This window comes from Azolla caroliniana, unplaced genomic scaffold (genome assembly GCF_043228905.1).
Source record: "Azolla caroliniana isolate FFs.n. ecotype wild unplaced genomic scaffold, voAzoCaro1.0.p SCAF_21, whole genome shotgun sequence".
NCBI classification, from domain to species: Eukaryota; Viridiplantae; Streptophyta; class Polypodiopsida; order Salviniales; family Salviniaceae; genus Azolla; species Azolla caroliniana.
The window spans coordinates 1,598,303-1,618,196 of record NW_028230456.1 but is presented as its reverse complement, the minus strand read 5'-3'; the positions used below and the strand labels follow the sequence as shown (position 1 = coordinate 1,618,196).

The 19,894-nt window shown below is 38.0% G+C and overlaps 1 protein-coding gene and 1 long non-coding RNA gene across 2 annotated transcripts; both read left to right on the top strand.

The window, feature by feature from the left end:
• The first annotated feature begins 2,533 nt into the window (after window positions 1–2,533).
• LOC147850246 (uncharacterized) lies at window positions 2,534–15,247 on the top strand. Its single transcript, XM_087336298.1, has 6 exons — window positions 2,534–2,804; window positions 4,801–4,970; window positions 13,973–14,060; window positions 14,588–14,672; window positions 14,783–14,995; window positions 15,036–15,247. Exons 1-5 carry the CDS (start codon window positions 2,630–2,632, stop codon window positions 14,901–14,903), a joined length of 639 nt encoding a protein of 212 aa, XP_087192424.1. The 5' UTR covers window positions 2,534–2,629; the 3' UTR covers window positions 14,904–14,995; window positions 15,036–15,247.
• Window positions 15,248–18,367: 3,120 nt separating this feature from the next.
• Window positions 18,368–19,458, top strand: LOC147850245 (uncharacterized). Its single transcript, XR_015531650.1, has 2 exons — window positions 18,368–18,669; window positions 18,849–19,458. It is a non-coding gene; the product is annotated as an uncharacterized LOC147850245 (long non-coding RNA).
• The last annotated feature ends 436 nt before the right edge of the window (window positions 19,459–19,894 follow it).

Below are 19,894 nucleotides of genomic sequence, written 5' to 3'. Positions count from 1 at the left end.
ATGGGCACAATATTTTATTCTAGTGGACTACGTCACAACAACAAAATGGGCCATTTTCGGGAGTTACCCAAACATTTTTAGTCAATGATTAACAATATGATATTGAATACGTGTTTCTAAGAATAAATGATAATCAAAATGTTACAAAATGCATAATTTTGTTACAAGGCTAAAATTGATAATCAAAATGTTGGACACTAGTTTCATCAGAGGTGCAAACTTTGTTAGGGTGGGAGATTGTGAGTTGTATTACAAGGTCAATTCTTTATATCTTAGTGGTCACAACAAATGCATCACACAAAAATGTAATGCTTAAAAATGAGGGTTTCCAATTAGTTGATCTCAAGTGGATCAACGCCATTGTTAGGATGCTAATTCAATGTGTTGTAGGTAGTTGCCTCACTTATCATTGCTTTACCATATGTCTCATTGCTTAACCTAGTCATCATGCCTCCCTTGTGTTCCTCTAGTCTATTGCCTTAACCTCGTAACTTGTGTCTAGACTCACCACCTCTTCCAATCTCTACTTGCCTAAGTGTGCTTCTTTGATTCCAATCATCCTCATCCACTCATATAGTAATTTAGTCATCTAGACTATCATACACTCTTTACACACCTACTCATCCCCTCACCCGATCTTCCCATGTACGTGACAAACACTCAAAGGTACAACTCATACATATGATGATAGTTTTTATGCCAGCTAAAGAGAGTGTGATGAATGGGATGTTGGATACTTTGATTGAGAATTATGTGCGAGCGTTAAATGATACGATGGTAAAGGAGAACTCGAATAGTGCTAATATAAAAGAAGATGATTGGATTCACCTTGTTTTGAAAGAGGCATTATATAAAGAAGTTTGTATGTCTATGTGTAGAGCACCCTTATGTTGATTAAAATCGTGGACAATGTATGGAAGTTTGAAGACGTGACACTAACGTCAATCCATTGATTAAGTTGTTGAGAACTATTTTGCAAATGAATAATGTCATGTTGAAAATTTGAGCTAATATAAAGAAAACATTATCACGTGTGAGATTAGATCATGCAACGAGACATACTTGTCCCAATAATCATGCCTTGTTTTGTAATGGGTGTTATGACAAGAGCAATTTTTTGCGTTATCATAAATACCTTCAATGAGGTAACATAATATATTGTTGAGTTGGCATGTGATATCTCTCATTCCATGGTCGAGGAAATTGTAAGTTTGTATATCCCAAACCTTTAACCAAGAAATTTGTGAGAAAGAGATGCACTTAGTCTTTGCACAAATGTTTTAGAATGTAGTGAATGAGCAAGTCCATAATATAGTGTGGGACTGTTTCCAATCGTCCACCACATCTTGCACAATGTGGTGAGGCTATCGATCGCTTTTGAAGATTCGACCCAGTCGGTTGCACACCCAATAGGCATCTCCATAGGAATACTTGTTGCTTAAGTGGAATACCACAACTCCATAAGCTCGTAAGCCTATTTTTCCACCAAGACTATGTTTTGTGTAGGTGCCACAACGCATTTGCGTGTGTTGTGAAACCATGGGGCTGGTTGCAACAACATATACACTGAATGTGTTGTAACCTTATTCATTGGAATAACAATGTTACCTTTTTGTAACATTCAATCCTGAATCCTGCGATCTCCATCTAGAGGTGGCACAGGTACTAAGGAAAGTACCAACTTTGTAACTTGATTCAAAATAATACTTTTGGCTATTTGGACAAATTTCGTGCACCTTATCCAACAAATGCCTATTTTCTTCAATGGAAAAGATTTTGGGCACTCTTGACCATTTGGACGGCTTGTAATAATAAGGTCTTTGATTGAAACCAACTACATGAAGTTAGCTTCTTTAAGCAATCCCTCAGGCAATCTCTATTTGATTGTGTGCAACTTAGAGACATCACACTGCAAATTTACACTCTTTACTTTGAGTGCTTTTAAGTTCTTTAGTGTCTAATCAACACTTGTATTTTTCTCTTTATTCTTTGTGGGTTTTCACCTCACTTTGAGGTTATTCACTAGTAATAAAAGTGTTACTAAAAAAGAAGAAGTAAGTTTGTATATCACATGAGGCATTAAGACTTGGCTACCTGGATAGGCATCAATAACAAATACCTCGTTTTTGCGAAGAAGGCTTATAATGCCTAGTTAGGACTTGCCTCTAATAGCATAGGACATTCAATAAAATCTAATGAATGGTGTACATGGGTCATAGAATAATCCATTGTGGTTATCAATGATTGCCCGGGGTCAGGAGAGTGTGCTATACCGACTATCTGTGGGGTCGAACGATGACATATCCTACAACTTGTGGTCAACGGTTCATCTGCCAAACCGGTTTACAAACTGGTTAAGTCTAAACGGTTATTACAAACCGGTATAGGCTTAAACAGTTCAGGGTTCGGTTCGGTTCAAGTTTGAAAACTTCAAAACCGGTTAAGGCTTAACCGCTTGGTTTGGACAAGGAAGAACCGTCTAAGCCGAAACCGAACCGTTTCTTGATTCCTAGCAGCAGCAGCAGCAGTAGTTCAGATTTCAGAGCTTCCTTCATTCTAGCTCCTGCTGATCCAAGGGAAGCCAGGCCAGCCAGAGAGACCTACCTGTCAGAGAAGACCAGAGCAGAGCATGAATGGCGAAGATGAAGCCTCAGCCTCAACCTCAGGCTCGAGTGGCAGGACTGCCCCTGAAGGTAGGAGTTGCAGAGGGGTGCTCTACCTCCCTTCCCTCCGAGATGGGCCTGGATCAGGAGGAAGACGGCCCGAACCCCTCTGTGTTGGCCTCAGCCGCCCTCAGCATCGAGGTCTGTTATACTAATCTCCTTTCACATTTTTTTTTTCCCTTTGAATTTCTGTGTGAAACTTTCAAGAATCCAATGCGTTCTTTTATCTTACATTGATCGATGCCTATTGAAATCTCTCTGCGATTGCTCTCCCTCATCAATCTAAAATAGGAGCTTATGCGGCCGACAAAGAGGAGAACGAATCTATGATTCTTCAATTTCTATCAGTATAGAAATGAAAGAGTCATTTGTGGCTTTGAAGTTGTCATAGAAAAATAAATTACAGAAAGCAGTTAAGAAAATTCTTTATTACAGAAATTGTTAAGTTTGCTGCCAATCAACATGGGGGTTATCATGAATCTCCTGAATGTTCTCGTTATTAATGATGGATGGGTTTTGCAAATTGTCAGGACATCATGCTATGTTAATTAAAGATTGAAATTCGAATGGTGCAGTATTTTAGAGGCCATAAAGTAAAGTTACATTCATTGCCTCTCAATGCTGTACCATCTTTTTTATCAGCATACATAGGTAGAGGAGATAGAACCAGACTCCACCATATGTAACCCAGCGATGAACACACGTGTATATGTTGGTTGAAGGAAAATCTCATCAGATGCCTCCATATCAGTGAAATCAAGGAAGAATTGGAGGAGACCAAGATTAATCATTTCAACCTCATGCTTTAATGCATCAATACAGATCTAGTCTTCTGTGATTGGGAACCTTAGTAAACAAGATCAAAGTTATGATTGCAGTGTGCCCCTCTAAATGAGGAGATATACATCAGAGTCAGGGAAAAATTGCACCCGGCTACTATAGCAACAAAATGCGTTTAGTATGATATAGAACTGTTATTGTGTAACATCTGTCAAATTTGTTGAAAGGAGAGTTTTCTTTTCTGAGATAAAAACATATAAATGCAGCAGTTCTGGAAACTTCTGCTAAGTTACACTGGGTATCCTAGTGGATTTAATGTGTCACAAAAGCAAAAATTTCAACAAAAGAGGACAGCCATCTGTTTTTAAAAATGGTGATGTCAAAGATGGGGTCTAAAAGTCTGAAATAAACATTGCAACAGAAGAGGTTATGAAGCTTTTCATACAAAGTGGGCCCACATTCAATATTTCTTACACTGCACAATCAAAAACTGCAACGAGAGACATCTCATCCATTGAATGTGCTTGGATGCCACAGTGGCACGAAATGCTAATTTTTTTGTACACAGTTCGTTTACCATTTTTTTAAATGATGAGATGACACGACGACATGCAAAAGGCAATGGAGGGGTAATCAGAGCAGATAAGAGTTGTTTATAAAGAAGTGAATTTGATGATGTACTATTGGAGGCCCTATTCATCCAAGTAGAATATGATGGAAATAAATTTTTCTAATTGTCTTCAACTTGTTTCTAACTTCCATATATCAGGGATTAGTCTCAAAATCTATAGGAGTCAGGGAAAGTTGCAACCTAATTTCACCTCAGCTATCTCATAGGAGTATCTGTCCTCATCACATGTTCCATTGGAATGGCTCACTGATGTCTGAGAGGCCTTTTTGTTAGCTATTGCAGGGTTTCTAATGGAAGTTAGAATGGAGAATTTGTCTACCTATTTTTTGATACTCTTCAGTGACTGATTTTTAATTTGGATAGTTCATATTTCTTCCTATTTGTTATTGAATGTGTTTATTAATTTATTTAAAAAGTTAGTGCTTTCATTTCTTTCCATTACTAAATAAAGCTAATTTACATTTTAGATGTTTCAGTGTTAGTGTTTTTGTTTATGTATAGGTTTTATTTGACGTCCTTGTTTTCCATCTCCTTAAGACATGTTATAAAATGACAGCTCCAATGAATTTCCTTTAGCCATATTGTTGGATTACATTAAAGATCTATAAATCAAGCAAACTTCATCGCAAAATATCTGCTGTGGAAGTTTGCAAAATATTCTACAGCTCAATTTCTAGGTACGCAGAGTTAAATCTAAATATTGTTCTGTCATGTATTTTTTTGCAGTGCCTAAATACCCAAAATCTGAGCAAGAAATAACAAAAGATGGAAAAACTCTCGTTGATTTCAAATATGCATGTGTTGGTTATTCTATTTATCGGAACCATCAACCCTCAGCCACGAAAACTGATTCAGAGCTACAAATGCATGAACTTCCATTTTGTATGGGCATAGAGGTTTGAGAACTCTTTATATTTCAAGCTTAGTGTTTTTAATATGTAGATGGTCAATTGTGTAAGCAGAATTTACTATTTGGTACTAATGAACAGTAAGCATGTGCAAAAAAAGAAAATAGTCCTTAAATACATATAATGGACTAGATAAATTTTCATTTTAATGTAGGTTGGATATAGCCTTGTACCAAAACCAAGTGGTGCACAGTAGGCCAGACATTGAGAGAATGAATCACATGAATGTTGGCAAAGCAACAAAATGAATCAATATCAATCCTGAATAGAATAGAATAGGCAGCTATATAGAAGTGTTGCCATTGATTTGAACTGTGCAGCTCTATTTGTGCGGGTAATGGATGTTAAGAGTCACAAGAATAACGTATGCACCTGAGTGGAAAAGTACCGTTGAAGTTAAAGCAATGAAAAATCAATATGTAGTCCTGTCTTACTGAAAACAAAAAGGATGAAGTTTATGGCGAATTATCGAACTAGATCATAATGCTGCCAAAGGTGGTCAGCTGACTACCACAACTTAGGATAGGTGCACTTTGAAATTAGGGCTTTGAGATGCCAAGATATGAAATCTCGAACAAAAATATGCGAAATGATTGGGAGCTTTATAGATATCAATGTTAATTCAACAATGATGAATAGCCCTAATGGTTGATTTCTACTTATTTGTAGATGAACATCTAGTAACTTACGTAGGGAGCTTATTTGTAGATGAACATCTAGTAACAATGATGAATTTTTATGATGTATTTCTATAGTGTTTGTGAGTTGGATGTGAGTTGGGGTAGTATGGTGAGTAAACGGGGTTTTATTACTTGTTCAAAGAGGCCGTGTGTGTGTGAGGAGGGAGCAGAGAGTGGGGGGTAATTAGCGTTCTGAAAACGCGAGGTGTGATGCTCCCCTATGTGTGGGGAGGAGTTGGAAGGAGGGGCGGCGCGTATGTATGCCGGCTGCCATATGCAGTCTTGTGCATCATGCCATGGAGGGAGGGGGAAGGGTGTGTGAGTTGGCTATCAGACAGTTCCATGCTCATATATAGGATGGTGCAAGGGAGTGTGATTATAGCCGTAGCTGGTAGTAGCTTCGTGGTGAATGTGCTGGAAGGGCAGACATGTCTATGTTGTGGCGGTGAAGGAGAGGGTACGGGTGATCCCAGTGGTGGTTCCTAACAATATGAGGTCGTTGAAATTGTTGATTTGATGTATTTGGCAAGTACGATTGACAATTATGAGGTGAGTGAAGTTCGTGGGTGATACATGGAGGCACTTGACTAGCTAGGTTGGGAAGATGGTCAGGACCAATTGATGGGAATACTGTTGAATGAAGAGGATATGGTTATGTCGGATGGTTACGATATGTATGGTGTTGGTGCAGAGATTCGTAAACGGGGGTAGGTGAGGGTTATAGAAATGGACTTTTGGTCCATTAGGGTTGGGATGGGGGTTAATTGTTTGTTTGACTTCATTGGTTACGGTGTTGTAGGTGAAGAGAAGTTTGGATGCTTGGTGCCGTGGTCGTGTTTCAAGTTATTATTGGAAGTATTAGGGTTAGGGATAGGGTAAGGATTAAGGGTTAGTAATGTTTTTGAATATAAAGTTAGGGTTAGCGTCGTTAGGATTAGGGTTAGGGTTTAGTTTAAAGTTTAGATTTTGCCTAGGGTTAGGTGTGGGGTTGAAGTTATTTTTATTGAGATTAATAGTATAATAGACAATTTGTTTTGTATGATTTATCCCATTTGCTTCCGGAATCATGTATGAGGGACTACCATAAAAATAATCAGTTTCATTTCCTTCTTTTGCATCCTCCCTTGTGAGATCTATCTCTCTGACATTACTAGGGCTAGCATAGCCATTATGTGCTTGTATTTTATCTGTCATTTCTGTGGTTGTTTTTTTAAGTGTATCATCTATATCATGATTAAGCACGAATTCATCACACATCTGCAAATTTTTTGAAGCAAACTCTTGTAGCCAAGTTTTAACAATTTCTTGAAAAATGGCAGGTCTACATAAGCTGATACATCTTGTAAATGTTAGGGTTTTTGAAGGATAACAATAAAGTTATTTAAATCGAACCTAACAATATTGGGGAAGTCATCTAAAGTTTTAGTGTAGGTATGGACTAGAAGGTCTAGATGCTTAATGTAACTATTGGTAAGATCCTTATTATATTGAGTAGTAAGATATAAAAACTAGGGATTAAATCATGAGATTATTCGAGATTCTACTAAGGGTATTTTTAGCTTGTTTTGTACATTTAAAGAGTTGTTTAAATTCAGCTAACAAACTAGTTTTATATTTTTCTAAATGTTTAGAGAAAAATGATGTCGTAGATGACGGTACCTTAGTATTAGATGTAGAGTTGTTGAGGGAGGGAGAGAATATTATCTTGGGGGCATTTATGTGGCCTTTTGTTAGCACTATTTTGCTTGATGAGGGTAGGCCATTGTTGCAAACGTCATCACCGCAGGCTGAGGGAAATCGTCACAGGATGGTTGCTCGGGGGCTGTCGATGTAGGTTCACTTTGGGTTCCAATCTCCCTCACTCAACAACTCCACTTCCAATAGTAAGGTATTGTCATGTAATACATCGTTCTACTCTAAATATTTAGATGAATATAAAACTAGAGTTTTTGCTGAATTTAAACAACTCTTTAAACGTAAAAACAAACCAAAAACACCGTTAGTAGGAGCTCAAACTTCTACTCTCATGATTTAATCCCTTATCGCCTTAGAACTCATCCCCCTAAGCTAAAGATAGATGACGAAGAAATCAACACTAGTATGTATAATGACTTTCTATCCCTTGCTGATCAATACAATAAGGATCTTACTAGTAGTTATATTAAGCATTTAGACATACTAGTCCATTCCTACACTAAAACTTTAGATGACTTCCCTAATACCGTGAGGTCAGATTTGAATAACTTTGCCATTATCCTTCAAGAACCCCAACATGTACAAGATGTGTCATCTTATGTAGAACCCACCAATTTTTAAGAAACCATTAAAAATTTGCTACAAGATTTTGTCTCAAAAATCCTAAAAATGTGTGATGAATTCACTCTTAATCATAATATAGATGACACACTTAAGAAAACTGCTATAGAAATGAGAGATAAAATACAAGCACATAATAGATATAATAATCTTAGCAATATTAGAGAGATAGATATCACAATGGATGATGGAGACAACGAAAACGAAAACGAAGTTTTTTATGATAGTCCCTCATACATGATTCCTGAAGAAAATGGGATGAATAATACTATTAACCTTAACAAAAACCGTAACCCCAAAAATCTAAATTTTAAATTAAACCCTAACCATAACAAGAACCCTAACTTGAACCTCAACCCTTATCCTAATACTAATTCTAACCCTATGTCCAATAATAACTTGAAACCACCACCATGACCTCGCCACCAAGCATTGAATCTCTTGCAACATGACAACCAATGAAGTCAAACAAATAATTAACTCCTATCCCAACCCTAAAGGACCGAAAGTCCATTTCTATAACCCTCACATACCACAATCCAGGAATGTACCACACCAATACCATTCGACATAACTATATCCTCGTCATCCGATGTTATTCACAGCAACTGGCCCTCATCATTCTCCCAACTAAGCTGGTCCAATGTCTTCAAATATCGTCCATGAGCTTCCACCGGCTAATCATCGACCGTACTTGCCAAATACATCAAATCAATAATTTCAACAAACTAATGCCGCTCAGAACCATCACCAAGATCATCCACCCCTTCTTTTTCACCACTACACGCATAAGAAGTCCTTTGATGATGGGGCAACACGAAGACGTCAGCTCCTCCAGAACGTTCATCATGGAGCTACTACTGACCTCGGCCTTAATCATCCGCCTTCCCCCCCCCCCCCTTGTAATTGAGTGTGGGACTGAGTATGATAGCCAGCTTGCACACCCCTTCCCCTCATCCCATAGTGCGTTGCACGGGACTGCGTATGGCAATCGACATATATACGCGCCGCCCCTTCTCCCAACTCCTTCTCTACACGCAAAGAAGGATAACCCTAATTACCCCCCACTCTTTGTTCCCCCCCTCAAAGTCCCCTTTCCCTACACACTTACGCGGCCCCTTTGATCAAGCGTTTCCTCTTCTCCCCTCTTTCTCCCCCTCACTCATCTATCACACCGATGGCCCTACATTACTTTTTGATAATTGGGTGCGTGCTAAACGTGTCAATAAGCACTTTAGACACACTGTTCACCCTTGTAAGCATTTATTTTGCATCCTTAATAGGCCCACCTCTACCTCTGACACCTTCATGTGGCTAGGAAAGGTAGAAACATCATTCCCTTTCCTCCCACACCTTAAGAAACCCCGTAAAAATAGACAAAGAACAAAATTTTGGAAACCAAAACCTTGAAATAGATAGTAAAATCAATAACCTATCATAGCACCCCTTGACAAAAAATGAAACACAATTACTAGGTTTAGCACTTAAATACATTCCACCTTCCTCTCTTCCCACGCCCACTATCATCCTTAGGAATTTGCTAGTTTAAGTCCTAACGTTTTACAACATTTCTGTGTACATAATAACTCACCCCCTCTCAATCCATTCAAATTACCTAATCCTAATTGGAAACCACCCTTTAAATATCCTCCTCCTGAGGATATAATTAAAAAACCTGAAATCCTCCTTAGACAAAAACTCAATAGCCTAGACCCAAACCCACTAGAACACCACTACACTGCCGCACAGCCTTTAAAAGCCTTAGAAATAATATACAAATTATCATTCTCCCGATCGACAAAAACATCAGTGTGTGTCCTAGACAAGGACACCTATTTTATGAAAAGGCCATAAACCATCTCGTCGATACCACCACTTACAAGAAAGTAATCCACTTCCCGTTAGAACTCTTACACCGACTTAATATTATAGTTAAGAAAAACCTAGGAACGCTCTCTATTTTAGAAGCCAACTATATACTCCATAAACCCCTAAAAGGGTACCAAGTGTCCAACATCTATTTTCTCCCAAAGGCCATAAAACACCTATAGGTTTCAGACCCATTTTCTCTTATAATAACTCAATCTTCGAACAAACCTCTAAATGGTTGCACTACCAACTCTTACCCATTTTATTACTCCAAACCCAATACCTCAAAGACTCACACTCCCTCATCCAAAAACTAGAAAACCTACACCCTCCTAATAGTTTTTATCTTCTCTTTTGATGTAGAATCTCTTTATCCCGATATCCCCCTTAAATTAAGACTAGAAACACTCCGTCACATTATCTCTCCCTATTTCTCTTTAGCTAAAACTAATCTTATCTATACCCTTATTGCCGTAATCCTAAATACCATTGCTTACCCTTTGATAATCAAGTCAAAGGAACAACTATGATAGTAACTTCTCGGTTTTCTATGCATGTCTTTTCTTATCTCACCTAGAAAATTCCCAATCTACACCTCATCTCTTCTACTTCACTAGATATTGAAGAAGCATTCGGGGTTTGGGTAGGTACCAAACCTCAACTTCTTGAGTTTCTCAACTTTTATAGCCTTAAAACCAATAATTCTATTAAGCTCACTATCAAAACCACCCCTACTAGACTCCCATTCTTAGATGTTTGGATCAATGTAGAGAACTCTAAGTTCTCTTTTAATTGTTTCCAAAAACCACCCATTTCCTACCAATATCTCTCTTTCTCTTGAGACCATCCCATGCATATTAAACAACATTTTATTACTAATGAGTTGAAACGTTACCTAGTTAGGGAAAGCACACCATTAGGTAACTTAGAAATGAAAAAACGTTTCTTTCATAGACTCATCAATCAAGGTTACCCACCCCCTTTTATCCTTGGCACTTTAGTAATCATCCTTTTCCTCTTAGACACACCCTTCTCCATAAGCAAAAAACTAAATCATCCCTTACCCCCACCATTTTTAGGCTTAGATACTCTAAAAACACTCCCAAATTAGGCATCCAAACACTTCTACACGACTTACACGCTAACCTTAGCCTAGATCTCGAACTTAAAAATATCCCTAGGCCTTTTATATGTTGGACTAAGTCCAAATCTTTACCTTAATATCTAGTTAAAACTAAACTTAATAGATCCCTAAATCCCCCTTGATATATTACTCCCCATCACCCTCTATCGTATATTACTACCCATTACTACCTCTCTAACTCCCACATCCTCCTTTAACACTACTCAAGCATGGGTAAAACTATTGTGCTGATTTCTGACTCTCCGGAGGGACTACAAAGACATCTAAATGCCTTAAAACTATTTTGTACGGACAAAGGTTTGTCAATCAACATGGATAAAACAAAAATGATGGTGTTTAACACCACTCAAGCATGGGTAACATGATCAAAACCGGAATTCTCCTTGGGAGAGGCAAAGGTGGAATACACACGCTCCTACACATACCTAGGAGTAACATTTACAGGACCTAGGTTCTCCTTAAGGGAGGCTGCTTGTGCCCGACTTTCTCGTGGATATGCAACCCTTGGTACTCTCGAAAGAAATGTGCACATTTGCAGTTCAAAGAGCCACAAACTAAGCCGTGGTTATTTGATACACTTGTCACACCAAATCTTCTCTATGGAGTAGAAACGTGGGAACCGAGTCTTAACAAGGCAAATCATTGGAAAGATTTAGAGAGACCTTTAATGTGAATGATTGCCTGCATGATAAGGAGCAAAGCATCGGTGCCCCATGTTAGAATCTGGGCAGAGATGGGAGCGGCACCTATAATCGCCGTGGCATTTTTCCGATCAGTGACATGTATCCAACGTTTTTGGTAGCTCCCCAAAAACGAAGGTACCCAAGGTTGGCACTTATGTCCAAGACAACTATCAGAAAATGGAGACATTCATTGTTGGTATGCCAAAATGCAGCAATGGTTCGAGTCACGTGGCATGAGTATAAATGCAGTACCCCCATTCCAATATAGTTTGGAATCTCCCCATCTAAATATGACCAAAGTGAAAAAGAATAGAGTGATCCGAACTGATATTATTAACTCGAAAAACAAGATAACATGAATTGTTGGGTTCTTGCTTTGAATCCCAAAAAGCTTACCCACTTTAGGGTTATGAGAGTATATATAGACAGGGGGAAAAAACCTCCTAAAGAGGGGAAAAATGCCCCTGTTGTCCTAAGTGTGTTCACACATATCATTGTCCTAAGTGTGTTCACACATCACTGTCCTAAGTGTGTTCACACACATCACTATCCTAAGTGTGTTCACACAGCACTGTCCTAAGTGTGTTCACACACGTCACTACCGAAATATGTCAACAAATCCCCCATGGGAGTGATGCGGTGAACAAGGAGCTAGCACTCATGACTAAGCAAGTGCCAAGCTATGTGGATAGAGATCAATCCACAAATGGAAGTAAGCCTAAAGCTTTGCGGAAAGCTTCAAACTTCTGCTTAGACAGAGCCTTTGTGAAGAGGTCTGCAATGTTCTCTTGCGTGGGCACATAAGCCAAACTGATCTCTCCAGCGGAGAACCTTTCCCTGACATAGTGATAATGCACCTCAATGTGCTTAGTACGAGCATGGAACACAGGGTTCCTCGCAACTGCCATTGCGCATTGACTGTCAGTGAAGATGGTGGTGGCAGAAGACTGACCAACACCCAAATCAGCTAAAAGACGTCTGAGCCACACACACTCAACTGTAGCTGTGAAAGCTGCCCTATACTCAGCCTCGCAACTTGAAGTGGCCACAGTAAGCTGCTTCTTGCTCAACCAAGATATGCATGAGCTACCAAGCATGAAGCAAAAACCACTTGTGGACACACGAGTGTCATAACAACCAGCCCAATCAGAGTCAGAAAAAGCATGCAGGTCTGGCGGTAGTGTTCTCCCTTTCGGATAAAACAACCAAAGTGACTGGGTACCACTCAAGTAGCGAAAGATGTGCTTAATTGCCTGCCAATGCTTAACTCCTGGGCAATGCATAAACCTGCTCATTTGAGAGACAACAAACTGAATATCAGGTCGGGTTATGCATAAGTAAATCAAGCATCCAACTGCCTGCTGATAGAGAACAGGATCAAATGCATCTCCAGCATCATGAAGGCTCAAACATAAACCTGTCTCCATGGGAGAGGCAATAGGTTTACAGTCTTCAAGGCCAAAACGCTGCAATAATGTGTCAATGTCTTTCGATTGACACAAAGCTGTTCCACCATCAACTTGCATAAATTGAATGCCCAAATAATGATGCAAATGCCCCAAATCTGACATCTCAAAAGAGGCATGCAAATCAGCCTTAAATTCAGCAATATGCTTCTCATTGGGACCACTGAGCAACATATCATCAACAAATCACTGTCCTAATCACTATCCTAACTGTGTTCACACAGCAGTGTCCTAAGTGTGTTCACACACATCACTACCGAAATATGTCAACATGAATCAGCCCCAAAATATCACTTGGTACAAAGATGGCCCACTACAAGATACACTCCTTTCTTAGGCCTTAAGGCCAGCAACCACAACTTAGGACATGTGTACTTCGAAATTGGGGCGTTGTGATTCCAAGATATGAAATCTCGAACAAAAATATGCGAAATGATTGCGAGCTTTATAGATATCAATGTTAATTCAACAATGATGAATAGCCCTAATGGTTGATTTCTACTTATCAGTAGATGAACATCTAGTAACTTAAGTATGGAGCTTATAGGAAACCTCATCATCTACTGCAGATCGTTTGAATTGCATAGTTCATTCCATCCTTTTAGCCATGTGCATTTCTTTGCCACTTATACATTTCCTTTTATTGAAGGTCCTTTTTAGTCTATATTGGCAAGAAGCGAGCTCCAAAATTTTGTTGAGTTTGTGAAGGTATATCGTGTAGCTGCTTGTGGTAATGCATTGAAGAATCAACGTACAGGAGTTTCTTCATTTTCAGTCTTATAGCTTTGTCTTGAATTTGTGTTTGACATCTGTACACTTTTTTCCTTTGAAGATGATGGCTGAAAGGGGGTCATCATCACATGGGACAACAGTAGCCAAGCAAGAACAACTGAATCGCAAGAGCGATGAGAATAATGAAGGTGAGTTTTGCATTATTATACCTTGAAGGAATGCTGTGAGGGTTGAAAAAGCTCATGATTTAGCAAATGTTAATAAGGACGTAGTGTTTGAACTTGCCAATATAAAATGAAGTACTTCTCAAAGAGAAAGAGTGTTGGCAGCCTAGGTTATGTGGATACATGGATAAGCATGGTGTTAGATGGCTCATAAATTAGAATGGATGTTGGATTTAACACAAAGGATTCTCCCATAAATGAATATGTCATATGGGACCTTTATGACCTTGTGTCCTCAAGAATGATGTTTTCTTAGTGTAGTTCACGCGAAACTACTCTTTCTCAAGACAAGCCATTTAACACATTTCTGAAATATTTATGTAAGTGGTCGAATGCGTATATAATTAATCAAAGATCTAAATCACCATAAAATAGCACTGCTAACTTTGTTGAAGTTGGTGGCAACATTTTTTTATTATTGTGGTAGTTTTGGTCTTTTTCTAATTTCTTAACCGTTTTTCTTACTGTTCATGAATCATTATGCATATCAGGTGCACCTGTAATGCCACACCTGCCATCGCCAGTGCGCTCCTCTAGTACAGCAAGGGGATTTTCTGCGGAAGAGTTCAGCACCAAGTATGTGCTTATCTCATTTGTTTTATTAGAGAGAACTTCTAGGCTTAAATTTTTCTTTGTTATTGCAATATTACTGGGGCATCATTAATGATAGGGGATGGTAAATCCAGGTTCATTCGGAGTGCTGGCCTAGTTGCAGCTGCGGTAGGGAAGAATTTGGGACGTGTGGGGAAATCTATCAAATCCATGACAGAAGATATTTTCCACAATGATAGGAGCAGACCAAAGTAGCTCTAGTAAAAATCAAAAAATCAAAAAAGCAAAAAAGCAAAACTGTTGCTTTGTGAACATCATAAGATCGGGAACACGAGGTCCTGGTTTCTGTTCCATCAAACATATGTCTTTGGTTCATTGGTGCTCTAGGAGAATAATACTCTTGGATGGTTTGTAAGCTTCCTAATAATAATCACTTTGTAATGTTTTTGTGAGAATTGGGAAAACTTCTCCGAAGATTGCTCTTTCAAGTCACATCCACCAAATACTTGTACGAGATAAAAACTCGCCAAAGAGCATAAATCAATGGACACCTGTTCATGTGTAATAAGATTATTCAACATGGTCCGTTTTTTTCATTTTCTCATTGGTCATCTTTGCCTCCTTTGCTTTTAAGTGCTTTGTTGATACCATGAGCCAAACTAATTTACCAAACATGTCTACTTATAAGCTTTTTGTGTCCTAGATAATGCTAGGGAACTGCTCGTGGAAGTAATTAAATTGCATCTGGGTGCATTGTTCTCTTTTTGATTGCCCAAATTCCATGAATTGGTGGGAAGTGTTGGATATTTGTTAGATTTCACATGAAGCGCTGTTGGGGCTTCATACGTCTTCCCTAAGCTCCATATATCTCTATTTTTATCATCTATAATTCCCAAAAAAAAGATTTGGTTAAGATTCATGTTCTATTAGGTATAAAACAAAATTTCATAGCTGCCTCTTATATTTGAAATTTTTTAGATCCTCAAATATAAGCACAGCTTTGAATTCATTAAAGTGTTTGAAGAAGATAATGGTATTTTAGTTCGACTATAAGCTGTGTATTTATGTAAGACAATCATGGATCACTGCAGTTAGCTTGATGGTGGGATGACGGATATCCAAGAGTTGCCTTTTTTCATTTTTTAAAATAGATCTATTATACAATGTTATGGGACCTTAAACACACCATTTATGGAATTGCTCATTACTTGGATAGGAACAGTAAAACCAATGTGTAAACATCTATGTTATTTGTACAAATATGCTTATAAGTTATAGAACTATGAAAATATTTACTTTAGTTTCAAAATAGATCTATTATACAATGTTATGGGACCTTAAACACACCATTTATGGAATTGCTCATTACTTGGATAGGAACAGTAAAACCAATGTGTAAACATCTATGTTATTTGTACAAATATGCTTATAAGTTATAGAACTATGAAAATATCTACTTTAGTTTCAAAATTGATCCAAATAATGACATGGCAATTACAATTAAGCATGTAATTAGTTTTTTATGGGACTTATTGCAACCATAATTTGGACAAGGTTCAAAACACGTTTGCTTGTCTTTCTATCTGGGAGACGTGTAAAATCGTAGTTCAACAAAACGGTGGAGAAAAGATGGAAAGATGTGCATATTCTTAAGACATTTGATGAAAAAGTAATTGAGGAAGACCCATGTGATAAGTGTAACCTAGAACTAGTGGAAGGTTAGTGTTCTACAACAAAAATAAATAAATAGGCAATAGTTCAATTGGTTTAACAAAAGTAAGTTGTTACCAATAGCTTTGTCATGGATGTCCATCTGTTCGATTAAATAATACAAGGATATATGTTCCTCAATCTATGTGTATAAAACACTCTCGGAACACACTGTAATTGTGAAAGTTATTGAAGTTGAGTGAAAGTGAAGAAATGATTGAGAATTGTAGGTCCTCTCTCATAATATTCGTAAGGTAAGTTCGAAAATCATTTACATATAATGAGTAAAGAAAAACCACAAGGAAATTGAACTTTATGTAATAAACAATTATGTTGAAACTATATAATATAACAAATTTCGTAGAACAACCCTATGAAATACAATGCTCAGATTGACCGATCAAACCATGTTAAAAAAATAGGTGTCACAAAGATCTAATAATTAAAACATTAAGCAACATGCATATTTTTTGAGGCATCCAAAGTATTATTTATAGTTACAATCTATTATAGAATGCATTATTGAAAAAAGAGATTGTGATGAAATATTACAACATCCACAATATTACCTTTTTTTTGAGTTGCCACTCATCCATGTTGATGTGGTATAAAACCATTTGTCCCAAGAAATGTGGGGTTTGTTGTAGGGTGAAGGGTATTTATTTGAGTAGGCAGACATGAAAGTACACCATGTAGCCCAAACCGTTGAATGTCCAATTATAGGTTATGGTTGTCTCATTAGCTGAGTTGCTTTTAACTTTTTGAGTTGTGATTCTTTTTACGACAAGTTTGTGCATATTAGATAGTGATATCATGTTTATTGCAAAAGGTTAGGATCAATGATTAGAATTTTCTTTTCAAAGAACAAATGTCCCATGCATATCATTTTACTTTATGCAATCTAACATTTTTGCAAGGCATATTCTAAACAACGTTAAACAAACATTGCAGTGTATTGGATCAAACTTGGACATGTCTTTCAATTTGTCATTCTGTTGTCAAGGCTCGAAATACTATGCCATTGAAAAGAAAAACAAATGGATATTTTAAGAACCGGCCTTTTGAATGGACGAGTAAAGTTTCTAAGTTTGTATAGACATCGCAAGTATAATTTTCTTGATACAATCAATTAAAATATGTGTAGATCCCTCATGGGATAAATGATGTCTTCTTTTTTATGCTCATGCACATCTTGGATTGTTTGCATATATAATAAACTAAAAGTGAACGTGAATGTTTCACTATATGTATATCGTATATACTAACATATCTGTATTTGATGTATGTGCAAGATACTAAATAGGTTTTCTTATTGTCCTTAGAGATCACACATGAGTTATGGCACCAACGTCAAAGATCTTCAGACAGGTTTGCAGATCTATGATAACTGCTAATTGATTGACATAAAATCATGGTTTGTCGATAAAGTATTGACGATATGGCAAATTCTATATTTCTCCAATGGTGACAAAGCCATCCCTAAATATTTACAACCCATTTAGTTGGTTGGTCATGTCAATTGGCTTGCTCGCATTGACCGATTCAATGAAACAAAGCCAACTTGAAACAATGTTTGGCAACCATCGAGGAAGTTGGGACGCCCTATTATGAGGGATATTTAGGAGTTTCTTTTGGTATTGTGTATAATTGGCTTAATAGGCTCATTGAGCACTATCCCGACACTATGATAAGGCAATGCTCGATGTTTCTCGAGCATTCAAGGCCAGGTATCCCCATGGTGGCAACTCGGGAATGCTAATTTCTTGCTGGATAGGCGGAGCACAATCCTCCAAACATTTGTCACATGTGAAGTCCGACAGATTAGCTCATCATGTACGAGTAATTTATTTTTTTTAACGTGATGACAAGGTCTCGTAGTTGCCAAGAGTCCATGAAAATGTGGTGCGATGAAATCGTTGCATCAGCAAATGCCTTGTTCATCACGGAAGCAGCGAAAAACAATTAAGTTTCTTTCTACATATAAAGACAAGAAGAAAGACTCGCACACATTTGACTTTTGGAAGTCTTGTGGACTCTTTTTTTTTGTTTTTCTTGTGTGGACCACAACAATTTCCTAGACTCTCTCTCTCTCTCTTTTCTTCTTCTTCTTCTTCTTCTTCTTCTTCTTCTTCTTCTTCTGTTTCTTCAACCATCATCATCATAATCTTCTTCTTCCTCTGTTTCTATTCCTCCTCCTAATACCATATCATGGGGTCGGAGGAGAAGAAGGAAGAGACGTTGGTTCTCAAAGTCCCCATGTCCTCGGCCTCATCTCGCTACGAAATCGCCCAAATCATCAAAAATTTCAAAGGTAAGAATGCATCAAATCATTGTCCATGAATTCAATCTGCATAAACACTACACCACCTGCAGGATCGACTCGATGAAGTCGATCGATCGCATAATGTGTCGAGAATTCTCCTTTTGATTCTTCTTTTGTTTCTTTTGATCCGATTGGATGGACGGATGGGCGGACGGTGTTTCCCTTAGGTATCGAGCTCGTGTCGATCGACTTCGATGAGAAGAAGGTGATAGTGAAGGGCAAGAAGATTGACAAGGAGAAGGTGTTGAGGGATCTGTCGTTGGCCTTGGGCGAACATGTGCAAGTGTGGCCGCAACCCGCCAACACCGTGGTCACGCCCGCCGACATTACACCCTCCACATCCCAAACATACCAATGCCCGTGTATGCTTTATGTCGCGCCCCAATACTTCAGCCAAACCAATTCCGATTGTCATATCATGTGATACCATAGTAAAGACTTACAAAAACCCATTTTGGAACACACATCTTGTCAATTAGGGAAGCATCTTGAGACACTCATATTCTAGAGAGGGGGGGGGGGGGGGACTTCCATCATAATTTACTCCTTTTACCATACCATACCATACCATCTCAATGAGATGGGATTGATTTTGTTAATCATTCATATGTATGTAGATTATTGCCCACTGTCCACTTGCGCTACAAACAAGCATGTTCTCCGGCACGGTTCTCTTTCTTGTTAATTGCATGCTTGCATTCCATGTCCTTGACCAAATGCCATTAGGTGCATGCACATATTTTACCTCTAATTCAAAGTATGCATATATTTTAATGATTAGCTTCTATATATATATTTCTAATAAACACACTTTTGACTGAGTTATTTGAGTGGATTTTTGGTCTGTTGAGTTCAAGTTGATAAGGGCCATACCCCAAACTTGAAGGTCAAATCTTGTGTCTAGCTTTATGATGCATGCTTTCCGCTAATAAAAACACTTTATTGATAGGATGTACATTAGAATTTGATACACAAACAATTCAATCTTTTATTGTGATGTAGAAGTTTGATTATGTAAGCCAATATTGATATTTGTCGTCGCAATAAACCATGATTGTCTTGCCATCATCTTATGTTATTGAAAGAGAACGACTTTGCTCGATACTGGTTGGATCTATTCTAACAAAAGGCCTCTTGACTTGCATCGTTGCCTATTCCACGAACATAAGATTACACTCTAGCTTCTCTATTCAAGTCATGTTTTTGTGTTTGA